Here is a 14,405-nt window from a genome sequence, read left to right as displayed (position 1 = left end):
ATTTATTATTGGGTATACATCAACACGTTCATCAAGTTCTCACTCACAAACACTAGGGGCACTACTAGAAATGTTGGGCCTCTTGACAAAAGCTAAATAACAGTTTTGACATAATAAATATTTACATTACCTGACATGTTCTAGGTTCCCTGTGTAGCTCTGTGACCCCTGAATGATCCAAGCCCCCCCACCACCCCTAATGGCATGCATGACATACATCCACACACACCCAACACACAGGTGTCATCACTCCACAAACACAAGTGCAGCATGTTCCCTATTAGTTCCAGTCCAGTAACAATTAAGTCAGTCCTCAGATTTCCTCATTACATTTCTTGAAAGATATGTCATTTTACATTTTTACATTTCAACCCAGTCTTTTCTTCCCTGAGGTAAACAGAAACTAGACCAAATGATAAGCATCTCCCTTAGAGGAAGTATTCTTTTTTGCAGTGGGAAGACTCATGTTTGTCACCTGGGGAGGGCCGGCAGTCACACACGCTGAGCATAGAGCAGACAGGCAGGTTCCTTCTAGGGGAATGAAAAGATGCTCTCAAGCTCCTTGGACTAAATAAATCAGAGTGACACTCGTTGAGGGGTTTTACTTGCTTTCTGATATTGTGGGGAGCCAGTCAGAAAAGGTAAGATACTTTAATTTGGCAGTTGAATTGTACTTAGTACTGTTGTAGCAGAGGCACATGGACACAATTGGATAATTGATAGGACTCCTGTCGACTTAATTAGTGCTAGACTTTGCAGTTTGGAACGATTGACTAGATGGTCATTAAAAAGAGGATATTTATATGTTTATATCATATACTGAAGCAGCTCTTGAAATAGTTTCTTGAGTTTTCACTAATATGGTATGAGGAAATTGATTTTCTGTAAAAGAGTATCAGCGGCAGAAATTTAGGCAGACACCACAGTTTTGAAAGTTTTATGCAGCATTAGGTTGACAAAGCGAATATACTGGAAACTATGTAGCTGTGTATTGATTGCATATCATTCTTATTTTACCATAAATCAGCGTTTTAAAGGAAATGTCTATTTTTAAAGTGTCTTCCTTGTTCCTGGTTTAAATGGAGACATTCCAACGAGCTGTCTCACCACAACAAAAAGAACACCCACTGTAGATAAACTCACTATTGTGTGTATCACTTGCAGGACTATTGACGTACAAGCTTTTGTGTGTGTTTTGTAGTTTTCCTATGAACTCGTTCATACATTCACCCAGAAGCGTGTATATTTTCAGCTCCGTCACCATGACTCAGTGTTTAATGGCAAATTCTCTATTCAACTTTTATGGGAAGCATTGTACTGAGGGTGCTGACAACCCAACATGTACAGTAGAATGTATGTGATATTAACTTTGAATTATATATTTGATCTATTTAATCCTCATGACAACTTCACTTAAACTATATTTTCATTTATATAGCACTTTTCAAGCTTAAGTATAAAGTATTTTCCAGATTTACAGGATTTATGGAACAAAAATTAAAAAATCAGAAACCCTTGTAAGAACTCTGTGTATGACATTAAATATTAGGAACATGAGAGCACATATATCAAGCAGCACTGAGCCTATAAACAGATGAAAGAAATAAGTTGATATATAAATATGTAAAATGTGGATAAAAGAAATAAACTCATAAAGCAGGTGAAGTAAAAGAAATAACCACATATATAAACAAATAAGATGCAAATATAAGAGATGAACTCATATAAAGCAGATAGAATACCAATAAAAGGACAAACTCTTGAATATAAAACAGAAAAAAGTGCAAAATATATAGAAATGCATATAAAAACACTAAAATGACGATACTAAAACAAGCACAATTTGAAATTTTTAATGACACCATAAAGTAGTAATATAAAGAGGAAATATGAAAGTGATACCATAATAAAAAAGGAAAACATTGTTAAGTGTAGGCCATTTTGTAAAAGAGGCATTTAAAAGCTGCAGTGGAGTCTGCCGATCTCACACTGAGGGGAAGGCTCTTCCAAAACTGAAGGGAATACCATTGTACATCACACCAAAAGCTATACAAGCGGTCAGTACAATAACCAACATCTTGTGTCTCTCAGGCAGAATGCGGGACATGCTTGAGAGGCTGCAGACCATTCATGAGGAGGGGGTGGACTACGAGCCAGAGTTTTGTGGACTTGAGTATGACGAAAACAAGGTGTCTCTGTCTCAAGAGGCGGTAGTGTTTGGGAACTCCCCAGATATTGACAGCATCCTTGACAAGGCCCACTCTATACGCAAGGAGATCTCCTTGCTCCGCTTAGAGGTGGAGCGTCTGAGTGCCCACAATGAACGCTTTGGCACCTCTGTCCGCCGCCTCACCCTACTCAAAAAGGACTCTGACTCTATCGCCAAGGGGATCCAGCAACGCGGGGAGGCTGTGTACGCTCGCCTCCAGGCTCTGGGTACAGAGAGCAAGCAGCTGGAGGAGAAGGAAGGTCCTCACTCTGCTGTTGGCCGCATCGCCCGTGTTCAGTACGACACACTCACCCGTGCCTTCCATGATGCCATGGGTGACTACAACATGGCCGAGGAAATGCAGAGGAAGACGTGTCGGGGGCGAATCCAGAGGCAGGCCTCCATTATGGGGACTGAAATCACTGATGACCAACTAGACGTGCTGGTAGACAAAGGGGGTGAGGGCTGGGCTGAGCTGTCTGACAGCCTGCAGAAACGAGGTGCATGCTCGTCCCGCTGGGCGCTGTGTGAGATCAAAGGCAGACACAAGGAGCTGGTGGAGCTGGAGGCCAGGCTGAAGGTGATCCATGATTTGTTCCTGCACATGGCCGTGCTGGTGGAGGAGCAGGGAGACATGCTCAATCACATTGAGACCAATGTGTGTGGCACTCAGGAATATGTTGAACAGATCAATGTTCACATCAAGAGGGCCCTTCAGTACAAGAGGAAAAATCCTTTGCAGCATTGTTGCCCTTGTCTACCCTGCTGGAGACGCAACCAAACCTTTTAGGACTTGTTTTGATGAAGTTTTATGGATGATTTAATATGGAAATAAACATTTATCTATGTACAGAAAAAAAGGAAAACTAAAAATAAATGTGTAAGAACAGGGACACTAATGAGCGCAAAATGTCACTGAAACAGTTTTGCCTATAAGAGACTCACGATGTATTTCTAGAGTTGATGTGTGAAGCTTGAAATTGTAAAAGGTTTGGAGTTACCAGCTGACTAAAATCTGATGTACAGTAAAATAACTCTTTCTGTTATTCGGATCAGAGAATTAATCTAATTGTGGATGTGGGTTCATGGGAGGAGATTATACATTTTAAACTGATGTGATTTAAATTTAAATTGAATGGAATAGTTTACATTTTGAGCAGTTCAATGACACTAAATAAATACTGATTTAGTAAACGACAGTCAGTTTTTTGTCCTTGCCAGAACATCAGTATAGTAAGTTGGTGAACGGGGGAAAGTGGTGCACATGGTCACACCTTAGAAGAAGTGGGGTCATGAGAGAGATGGGCAGCAGTACGGATGGAAGGAGAGTTGACATATTGAAGTCAGCAGTGAAAGATGATATTCATTTGGAAGACTTACAACTATGCAGAAAAAAATGAGCAATGTGCTTCAGCATAAAACTTACCTGAGTATTTTGAAAGTGGGAAGAAATTCAGCCAGACAGACATTAAATAAACACTAATGTGAGAAAGTGAAAATTGAAATAGGCAAAGATAATGAGAGGTGTTGTTCATGACTGGCATGTTTGGATAAAAATGTTAAGTTGATGTATTGGTGATGGAGGACTGCAATTATGGGCTGAACAGGGTAAATTACATAGATGGTGTATAACTCAAAATATAGAGAGATTAAGTTTTGAGGTGTTAAAAGTTAGAAATGATGCCACATAATCTATAGAAGAATAACAAAAGTTCCTTCTTTATGAGTCAGACAAGCTATTATAACGTCAGACTGGAAAATAGACCATGATCCATTGTCAAAGGCTAGTCTAAACTACTTCCTGAGAGTATAAGTCAGCGGATGATCTGTTTACTTTAGTGGAGGAAAAGTATACAGCAGTTTATGTAGCTCATTTATTTATGTTATACTGGAAAAATATTAGAGCAAGGAACATGAATTACTGGGCCCCTCTTAATCACTGTTTACATTTATCCTGGCACATTACATGGCCCCGGGTTTGCTGTGTGGCAATTTAATTAAAAACAAATTAATATGCAAAACAGAAGACACAGGGTCTCTCTTCAAGACAGGGGCCTCAAGATCAGGTAATCATGTCAGTCGTATCCCCATATTTCCACACACTTCAATTGATTTCATCACCACAACCCCATTGTCACACATTTAACATGGAGCTTTCGGGATCTCTTGAGGGTCCAGGTAACTGTGGACAGTTGTCAGTCTTGCCCAGTTGGTAATCCAGCATTTCATTTAAAATAAAAACAGATTAAATGACTAAAGGAAATCCTTGAGCATGGTCCACCATCTCTTCACTAATGATGGTTAAAAAAACCTCTTAATGTTAGTATGAGCCACTAAAAAAGAGGAAATTCAACCTCTCTTCTCATTTCTGTTTGTGCATCCTCTCCTCACGTCTTAGAATTAAAGGTGAAAATATAAATTGTCATGAACACTGTTTTAAACGCCTTAAGACGTACAAAATGGACGTGTTTACGGGGCATTTTTTGACGTCTTAAGACGTACATGTTATACATTTTACTGCGCAGGCGCGCACTCTTTGTAGAAACTCACACGAGTTTGCAACACAGCGGAGTAGGCTACTTGACAAAACGGAACCACCCATCTAAATTGGGAGGTTTTTAAGTGACAAGCATGGGCCTGCTCGTGTATTTCTTTCTTCTCACGCTGTCCGCAGTATCGTTGGGCGATGCAAACGGTAAGAAAGCTCATTCTCTGTCGATTAGTGTTATTAGTCGTTGTTATGTCCCAACTGGTTTTCAAGTAAATGTGAAAGTTTGAATGGCTTTGGTTTTACTGCCTGTGTTACTGTGTTGTGTTCACACAACATGACAGCCAGTACTCGCGCGAGTTTGAACGCAGGAACATTTGTTTTTATTCGCGTCAATCGCGCAAGTTTGGCCGCGGGATCATTTGTGCTTATTCGCCCCAAACAGCCAGTGGGCAATGGCAGGCACCGGCTCCCCACCTGAACAACGGAAGCCAGCCATTGATGTTACTGAAGCTCAGCCTGCCTGCCAGCTGAGTCCCCTGCTAACAACATTCATACCGACACTTATCTGTAAACACTGAGAAATACATCAACTCCTCTGTTCGTTTTGCTGTGATAAACTGCATTGACCTGTCACACATAACTCCCCCCAAAAATCCGCTCATTTACTACACTTCCTAGACGACACCTACAGACCTTACCTTGGTATTCTGTCAAAATTCTTGATACTCAGCCCTAACATGACAAAGTTGTAGCACACACACTGCAGATGTAGAGGTCAGTGACATCAATATCACAACTCGCCACTGATTTCTTCTGATCTGTGTAGGAATTTGTGCACTCAAATATCTTTATGACTTTATGGGGAATTATGAATTATTATTGTGCACAACTCCAACATGAAATTATTCGTCCCGTGACATAACTCATATTAGAGTGGGTATAATAATAGGGAAATAGTCCTCCTTGTTGGACACAAAAGAGAGGTCAATTAGAAATCTGATTGTTATTAATCTTTATTATGATTTTGCAAGGGTATAGGTCATTTATGGTTAAGTGACTGAGATGCAAACACAAGAAAACACAAACAAGTCCATTTTAATTACATGCACATTTATTCCTAATACTACAGCTACAAGTACTTAACACTTCAACATTTTACAAACAAGACACATGAGGGAAAAGGAAACTGATAAACAAGGCTATGGCTCGTGAAAGTGTGAAATGCATGATGCAGAGTTATGTATTGTGTAGTTGGCATGAGAAACCTGATAAACAGAGGAGCTGACTGTTACCTGGGAAGCAGCAAGTCAAATCAACGGTAACACAGCTTAGTTCTAAATTGCCAATTGAAATTACAAATCATGAAAGCACCAGGGTTTAAGCAAGTTGATGGAGGTTTTGTGCTTGCTCCCTGGGGTGGCTTCTTGTGGAGAATGGAGTCTGTTGTGGTGGGGTGAGGAGCTGGAGTCTGGATCTGGTAGTGATGAGTGAGTTGGCCAGTCTGGACTTGAAAAGCTCCCATTGAGAGAGAGCTCCTGGTTCAAGCTCTCATGCTCTCCTAGGCTTGATCCTCAACTCATGACTCCAGATTCAGAAGATGCTCTGAGTCACATCTTCAGACTAGCAAACTGCAAGCGTTCCACCAGCATGGCAGAAAGCAAAAAGCACCAGCAACCAGCATCAAGCAGCCCAAAAGAGCTGCCTAAAATCTTAAAAACAGCAAACAGCAGCCAACAACACAGAGTCTCAGATAAGACACTGTTTTAAAGTTTTGGTCTGCCCGCCTAGAAGGTGCATCCTAGCCAATCCCAGGGGTTGCAGAGTTTTGAGGGAGCAAAGTCAGTCCCCCCTGTCATGAGATGGGGTGTTCCTTATCTGATCCTTTCTGTTTGCAGGAGGTTGTTTAGATGGTCTGGTCAGTGAGGAGTTTGGGACTCTCACTGTATTGGCCAGCATTCCTGGGGTGTTTGAAGAAAGAGCTGGTCTGTTGTTTGAGGCTTGTACTGTCTGCCTTTGAAACATGCAGGGACTTTATCCTACATCTGCTTTTTACTGTAGAGCACTGTTAGTCACGATCTACAAGGCACATCAGCCTTTTGTGACAAAAAAATTCTCTTTAGAACTGCTCACCACACTGGTTATGAGACTCAACACAAAACACAGCCATTACCCTCCATCTATCCATCCATTTTCCACCGCTTATCCGGGACTGGGTTGCAGTGGCATCAGACTGAGTGGGGAAATCCAGACATCCTTCACCCTGGCAATGTCCTCCAGCAACTCTTGGAGGATCCCTAGGCTTTCCCAGGCCAGAGGAGATATGTAGTCACTCCAGCATGTTCTGGGTCTGCCCTGGGGTCTCCTACCAGTTAGACATATCTGGAACACCTCCAGAGGGAGGCGTCCAGGAGGCATCCTATCCAGGTGCCCAAACCACTTCAGCTGGTTCCTTTCGATGCAAAGGAGCATTGGCTCTACTCTGAGCTCCTCCCCTGGCTCTAAGGCTGAGCCCAGACACCCTCCGGTGGAAACTCATTTGAGCCGCTTACATTTAGTCACTACCCAAAGCTCGTGACAATAGGCGACGGTTGGGACATGGACTGACTGATAAATTCAGAGTTTTGCCTTCTGGCTCAGCTCTTTCTTCACCACAACGGTCCAGAACAATGCCCGCCTTACTGTTGATGCTGCACCGATCTGCCTGTCAACCTCATGCTCCATCTTACCCTCACTCATAAACAAGACCCTGACATACTTGAACTCCTTCATTTGGGGCAGCAACTCACTCCCAACCCAGAGGGAGCAGTCCACGTTTTTCCAGCAGAGCACCATGGCCTCAGATTTGGAGGTGCTGACTCTCATCGCAATCGCTTCACTAACATCACTAATTTAGTGCCATACAGAATATTGTATGAATCTCAGACATCATTATTGCATATTTAATGATAAACATTTGCTTTGGAAAAGTTTGGACACCACTTTAAGTTTTGCAGTTACTTTGGAGCTAAATTTCTTCAGATTTATAATACTTTCTGAGATTTATACAATATTTTTTGTCAAAATAAACTTTACTTTTTAACTCCATGCCTCCAGTTGTTAACACAGACTTTTGGTCAAAATTTGAAGTCCTGAAGTCCAAGCAGAGATAACACTGACTACATTATGTTATTTTTAAAGACCAAAGCTGCTCCAGAGCCTCAGAAGACATTAAACAGGCTGAGTAATCCTCCTCATAACCAGTAAACTGATCTTTGGAATCAGTGGAGTGTCTCTTTACAGACAAATGAAGAATATGGTATGAAAATGTAGGTTTACCTCTTGTCTCAATAGGGCGTAATTTGATTCATATAAAATATTTGATCAAAATTTAATCTTAATTTTGCTCAAATTTTAATGGATTTTAGGTTGTAGGAGAAATTCAGATTATAGAACATGAACAAACCTGTAGTTTTTAGTTTAAAAAAAAGCTCTCCTTCCTATGCAAGAAAATCAAAAACTACAGTTATGTGTATAATCAGCTGCTGTTGGCTACTAAAGAACTAAAACTAATTTGATGGCCAGTTTTTAATTCTGACAGCTTGAGACTGTTGATCAAATGTTTTTCACAGACACAATAAAACTCTTATAACACAAAGGCTCATACATGCTTTGGAAGAACCTATTATTCATATTTTATAACACAATTTTTGTATTGTTTCAGTGTAATAGAAAGTACTGTCCACATCTCTGACAACAAATTACATGTGATTTCATTCAACCTTTGAATTTCTGAGCTGAAATTCAAAGGTTGTCCAAACTTCTTCACTGTATGCGTCTGTCAGGATATGAGTCAGAAATAGTGTTTTCAGTGGTGACAAGTCACCAAATATGTGCTTTTCTATTTCACTCTTTTTCTGTTTTCCTCCCTCTGAAATATTATAATATTATATAAAAACAGAGAAAGAGTGAACAGTAAAAAAAATCCCAGTATTACAGTTCATGGCTAATCCTTTAATTGTTCTTCACAAGTTATTGTTTTATACTATGTTCATAGGTGCAGCTCCAAAGCCGTATGTCACATCACTTCATGAAACAGAGGACTGGGCGCTGCTGCAGTGTGAAGTTCAGGGTGCTTTTTCAAGACCTAAATCACACTGGGAGGACAGTGATGGAAACATCCTTCCTGCTGAAGAACCACAGGTGATTCAAATAGGAAGCAGCTACAACATCATCCTCAACATTAACGTGACCAAGACCGGCATGTATCGCTGTGTTGCCACACAGGAGGAAATCAACCATCAGATTTATGCTGAGACATACGTGTATATCCATGGTGAGTTTCTGCCTAATCATATTTTGATATTCAAATGATTTTAATTGTGAACATGTTTTTAGTTCTGAAGAAATTTCAATGTGTGGTCAGACTGAAGACAAAGTGAATGAGCTCAAAGCAAGTTGAAAACATTTTAAACTGAGTGAAAACTTCACACTTACACTGAAGCTCTTTGACTCCACTTCAATGATCTACAGAGACAAGAGGGAGAGTGAAAGGGTCTGAAATACCAAAGAACTGGAGTTAGTGTTGAGTTGTAGATAGCCATTACCATAGTCAACTAATCAATTATTCAGCTTTAGTAAAGTAGATGATGCTATATACAGTAGATCTAAAACCAAACATTTTTTCAAGATCAGTGTCATTACACAGTAAGTTGTGTAACAATGCAAAGGAAGTCTAGACCTCTGTAGAGGATCTGTATAGTCCCTCCAGGAAAATTGCGATTTTGTGACGGCAATAATTTACACAAATTCAAAAAAATCTTCGCAATATTTGTGAGAGCTTGCAATTTTGCTAAATTACAGCAACTTTTGGCCAGATCAACAGACTGATTGTGATTTGGACCAATTGTGGCATTTGGTGCCGTGGTAACTTGTCATTGCAATGCATTCAGCAAGGATTCAGCTGCATTCAGGTGCAGGTAGAAGATGGACAAATCTCACTTGCCAACAAGAATGATGCCATTGACCAAGCAAAACAATTCCTAAATGTCTTGTTTCCTTTTTTTTTCATTTGACCTGCACTATGCTTTGGTCTGCATTCAGTTCGTCTAGAATACAAGTTGATGTTGTTCAGACATCAAAGATGGACATAATCTACCTCACACATAAAAATGTACTTTGGAAATGAAACTATGTTTTTATGTTAATGGATTTATTTTAATGGCATTATTGACTGATTTTATTTGGTGCTAATTCTGATGTGGAAGTTTATTTAATAAAGGCTTATAAATGGAACTCAAGTACAGTATTTTTTTTTTTTGACGCTAAGATCACTTTACCAGGTAAGATTGGCCCTATTGGTAGTTTTTATCTGCAGATAATTTTCGATGTTCAACTGTTTTAATTTCAGTTTTCATAGAGCTTAGTCACCTTAGGTTTTCTCTTTGTAGATGTTATAACCAATGTGCTATACATGATATTCAGTATGTTTATTCATGACATTTACATTCTGAGTGTCATACCAGTTTTTGTATGTGTTTCAGAGAAACTGTTTGAGGACAAGTCCTGCCATGGAGTTGGTGTGTTTTTAGGTGTATGGTTTTCTGGATTTCTACTTGCTGCACTTCTGTTTTTAGGAGTAAAGTACATCATGAAATGAGTCAAGAAAGGTACAGTGAAATAATGAATTCTATCAACATACCTGTAATCATGCAGGGATAAACATAACAGATACTTTAAACAATCTCAGGTCCAGAGTCTAAACAGATGTCCCCTCAGATACAAACCATTCTGTGGATATTAACATTCAATACAAAATCCACTGACTTATACAAGTTGCATGGGATGGCACCATCTTGCCAATTCTTGTCAAGTCTGTTAATATTATACAAACAAATGAATGGTCTCATTGATCGATTGATATTGGGAACAAGTTAAAGAACTGTTAAAGAGGTGTAGAGCAGAGAGGATGAGGATATGTTTGGTGGTCGACCCCAGGGTAACAGAGAGCATTAAGAGTCACCTGTAAAACTGAATTCATGAGCACACTAAAACCATTCAGTGAAACTTTTCAATGTTCACTATTAACTGTTTGAAAACAGACTTTGAAAAGACAATAAAAATATTCAAATCTATTTGGATGGGTCACCATAATATAGAGTAGACTTTATGTCATTTATACTTTTGTTTTCTTTCCTGCAGGTCCTCCTCAGGGAAATGGTTCTCACAGCAGTCCTTCACAGCAGCAACTTAATCCACCTATTCGAGTCCATCTGGTGTAAAGTTGTGTGTGTGTGTGTGTGTGTGTGTGTGTGTGTGTGTGTGTGTGTGTGTGTGTGTGTGCGCGCGTGTGTGTGCGCAAGTTTTTTTTATATGTGTGTGTTTGTTTGTGTGTGTGTGTATCTGTCTACATCTGTCTGTGTATGTGTTGTATGTGTCTGTCTCAACAATATGTAAATATGTAAATACATATGTGTGTATATATATATATATATATATATATACTCTGACGCAGTACGTTGCACTTGGTGATACAAGTAAGCTTTAATAAGTTATGGAAAAGATAATACTGATTTATTGTATCAATATAAATTTTATTTTCCAAAGCTGTGGAAAAAAAAAAACTTACTCAGGGTATTAGGTGACCTGTTAGACCAGCAGATCTCTTGCTCTCAGGCTTAGATTAAAATCTATATAATGCTACTTGTAGCTCGACCATGTTGTGCCTGAAATCACCAGGAAAAACTTGAATTCTAAAACTGAAAGGCAGCTTTGAAATGAGGATGACTAGTGATACTGGTCATTTTCTTTTCTTCTCAAACTTTTTAAAAGCTGAGTATGAGTGTTTTGAATAAGCTGGTGACAAGCAATTGACTTCAGTCTGATGCCCAATGATTGTAATAGTCCAGGAGAGAAGAAATAGAACTACTTTTTCAGATCTGAGATTGTTATTTAGCTGAGATTTTTTAATGAAGGGAAAAAAGATTGACTTAATTAAGTATTAATTGTTTTTAACTTATTTTTTAAATGATTTAAAATGATATCTGACTTTCCGTATAACAGTATTATTGAGTCAGTCAAGTATGTCAGTTACAGTTGAAAACATTGAAGATTGTTTAGCTCATTTCTCATCATGTTATAGGAACTGTGGCCTTTTGAATGTGTTCACATATATACTGTATATCATATCTGCGATGAGACATTCCAGTCATCGTGGTGACTTAAAGTTAAAGGTGCTGACGATGAGACACAACGTCCACATTTCACTCCAGCAGGGGACATTTGTTGCATGTCAGTCCACATGTCTTTCCAGCCTCATTTCCAATTGTATCATGTTTCTACTGCTGGTGATAAAATATATCCAAAATCTGGAATAAAATGATACATTTTTCATTGTGTGACTGTTGTGGAAGTTTTTGTCTTGATAAATTCAAATATGAGATTATACTATATTGTTTTTTTTTCTTCTTGAAAACAAAAAACAAAAAACTTTTTCAACACAAACAGATTTGTGGCACAGATATAAGTTATTTGCTGCTCTCAGGATCAGATTTTGGGTGATTATGAGACGTTTTGTCAAAGAAGTCTGTTGTTTTACATTGTGGTTGATCATATGTAGAAAAAAATCAATTGTAGAAAAAAAGGGTAAGAGCTTTAAGTATATGACCAAACACAAGCATGAAGGACACATCTGGCAGCTACTGGGTATCAAACCTGTGACCACACAGCAGTGATGGAACATAACTAAGTACATTTGCTCAGATACTGTACTGAAATATGGTTCTGAGGTACTTCAAGTCAAGTCAATTTTATTTGCATGGCCCAATATCAGAAATCACAAATTCACCACAGGAGGCTTTACAATTTGTTTAGCAACACCACATCCTCTGTCCACAGACCCTGCTTTGGGAGTTATGGGAAATTTAAAATATTTAGTTTGTAACATGTTAATAGTATTTTTGAAATATATTTGTGAAATTGAGTTTCTGTTAGATAGGGTATGAGATGTTATTAAATAAATTTCTCATTGTTTTGTTTTGAATTTTGACCTCATTAAAGTCACAGCCTCTAAAGGTTGTGGGAGGCAAGAGGTGATAGGAGTAGAATTTGTTAAAATTCCTTTAATTAAACGTATAATAGAGTTGAGGATGGGTTTAGTTATAGATTTAAATATGTTACGATTGCCAATTAAATCATATCTTAGGCAGAAATTCTCATTTGACATGATACAGCCACTGCTATTAACTAAGTGAGTCACTGACAAAATTCCTTTCTCCATCCAGTCCTTATATATACAATGATTTGGTTTTTTGTTTGTTTGCTTGTTTTTTTTTTGTTTTTAACCGTAATATATCTATTATTCCATATTGTGATTATATAATTCAATTCAATTCAAATTCATTTGGCTTTGTTGTCATGAAAGTTTCAAGAACAATGTTGCAAAAGCATGAAAGTACAATTTGTCCAAATATTTGGACAGTACACAATAACAGTAATATGAACATCAACACAGCATTAACATTGATATAAATTAATTAAATATATACGGTACATTCTATGCATTTATTTGTGTGTGTTTATACATGTTTTTTTCTGAATTATACAACTAGCTCTTCTTTAGAAGTGGTTGTTTCCAAAAGTTGATATAGAAATCTTTGCTGTAAAGTGGTGCAGTTAGGCAGAGAAATGAATGACCTGTTCGAGTGCCCCCGTTTGACAAGACACGCAAAAACAGCCACTGCATTCATTCAAGTCTCCAAAACTTTCTACGGACTTTTTTTGGTAACTGCCTGCATGACTTCGTGAATGACTGCAAAGGCTCCTGTCTGTGTTGGCTTTACCTCTTTTTTGCACTGATCGCTCAGTGTGTGGCAACAATAGCGGAATATTCTGTTATATATGACTGAAATTGCAGTGTTATTACCGTATCTTGTTGCGCTATTAGTTAGCACATGCTAATGGTATTAGCTGCAGCTCCCAGTTAAATATGTAACGTTCGAGTGGTGACGATAGATATATAGTAGATGTTTGCAAGGTAACAAGCTGTCATTTATGGCTTTTGGTTATATGTTTTAATATATCATACACACAGCCGAAGTTGTCATACTAGTTTGTGTTAAAGCTGTGTTGTCTTGCCAACGAGCTAGCAAGTTAACTCGACAAGTTAAAGTTAGCTGCTAGTTTAGCTACTAACATAGCGCTAGCATCGCAGCCCTGCTCGCTCGGTAGGCATTGCTGCAATAGAACAATTCTAATAATGGCGTTTGTTGATAGCTACGTAGTCATTTGAACAATTATCACAATTCTTGTAACGTAATTTACCATGGAGCGGTTTTTCATGTCGCATTGTGGCGGGATGCGGTGTGTATACCAGGATGGCCGAGTGGTTAAGGCGTTGGACTTAAGATCCAATGGACATATGTCCGCGTGGGTTCGAACCCCACTCCTGGTAGGTATTTTGTTGGTATTCCTGTTAGCATCATTAAATTACCTGCGATGACCACAAGAAGTATCAACATTCACCGGCCGTGAATGGCGTCATGAAATACCGATAACACACCCTACTAGTTCATGGTATGTTGAACACACTAAGCAGGTTTAAAGGAAAACATGAACGGTGGATTTCCCTAGCTTCAAACGCAGCACTCTGAGTTTATAAACGCAAATACAACATAAGCTTCCATATAAAGCGATAAAACATAACAAGAACATGAATAAAAAAAGACATCC

General features: G+C 38.8%; 1 protein-coding gene and 1 non-coding gene across 2 annotated transcripts; both read left to right on the top strand.

The window, feature by feature from the left end:
• Positions 1 to 263: 263 nt before the first annotated feature.
• LOC121881846 (syntaxin-11-like) lies at positions 264 to 3,408 on the top strand. The gene is made up of 2 exons (XM_042389591.1): positions 264 to 641; positions 2,092 to 3,408. Exon 2 carries the CDS (start codon positions 2,097 to 2,099, stop codon positions 2,997 to 2,999), a length of 903 nt encoding a protein of 300 aa, XP_042245525.1. The 5' UTR covers positions 264 to 641; positions 2,092 to 2,096; the 3' UTR covers positions 3,000 to 3,408.
• A 10,636-nt stretch (positions 3,409 to 14,044) lies between these two features.
• Positions 14,045 to 14,127, top strand: trnal-uaa. The gene has a single exon. It is a non-coding gene; the product is annotated as a tRNA-Leu (tRNA).
• The last annotated feature ends 278 nt before the right edge of the window (positions 14,128 to 14,405 follow it).

Source organism: Thunnus maccoyii, chromosome 17 (assembly GCF_910596095.1).
Source record: "Thunnus maccoyii chromosome 17, fThuMac1.1, whole genome shotgun sequence".
NCBI lineage: Eukaryota > Metazoa > Chordata > Actinopteri > Scombriformes > Scombridae > Thunnus > Thunnus maccoyii.
The sequence above is the reverse complement of the archived record's forward strand: the minus strand, read 5'-3'. Positions and strand labels throughout refer to the sequence as shown.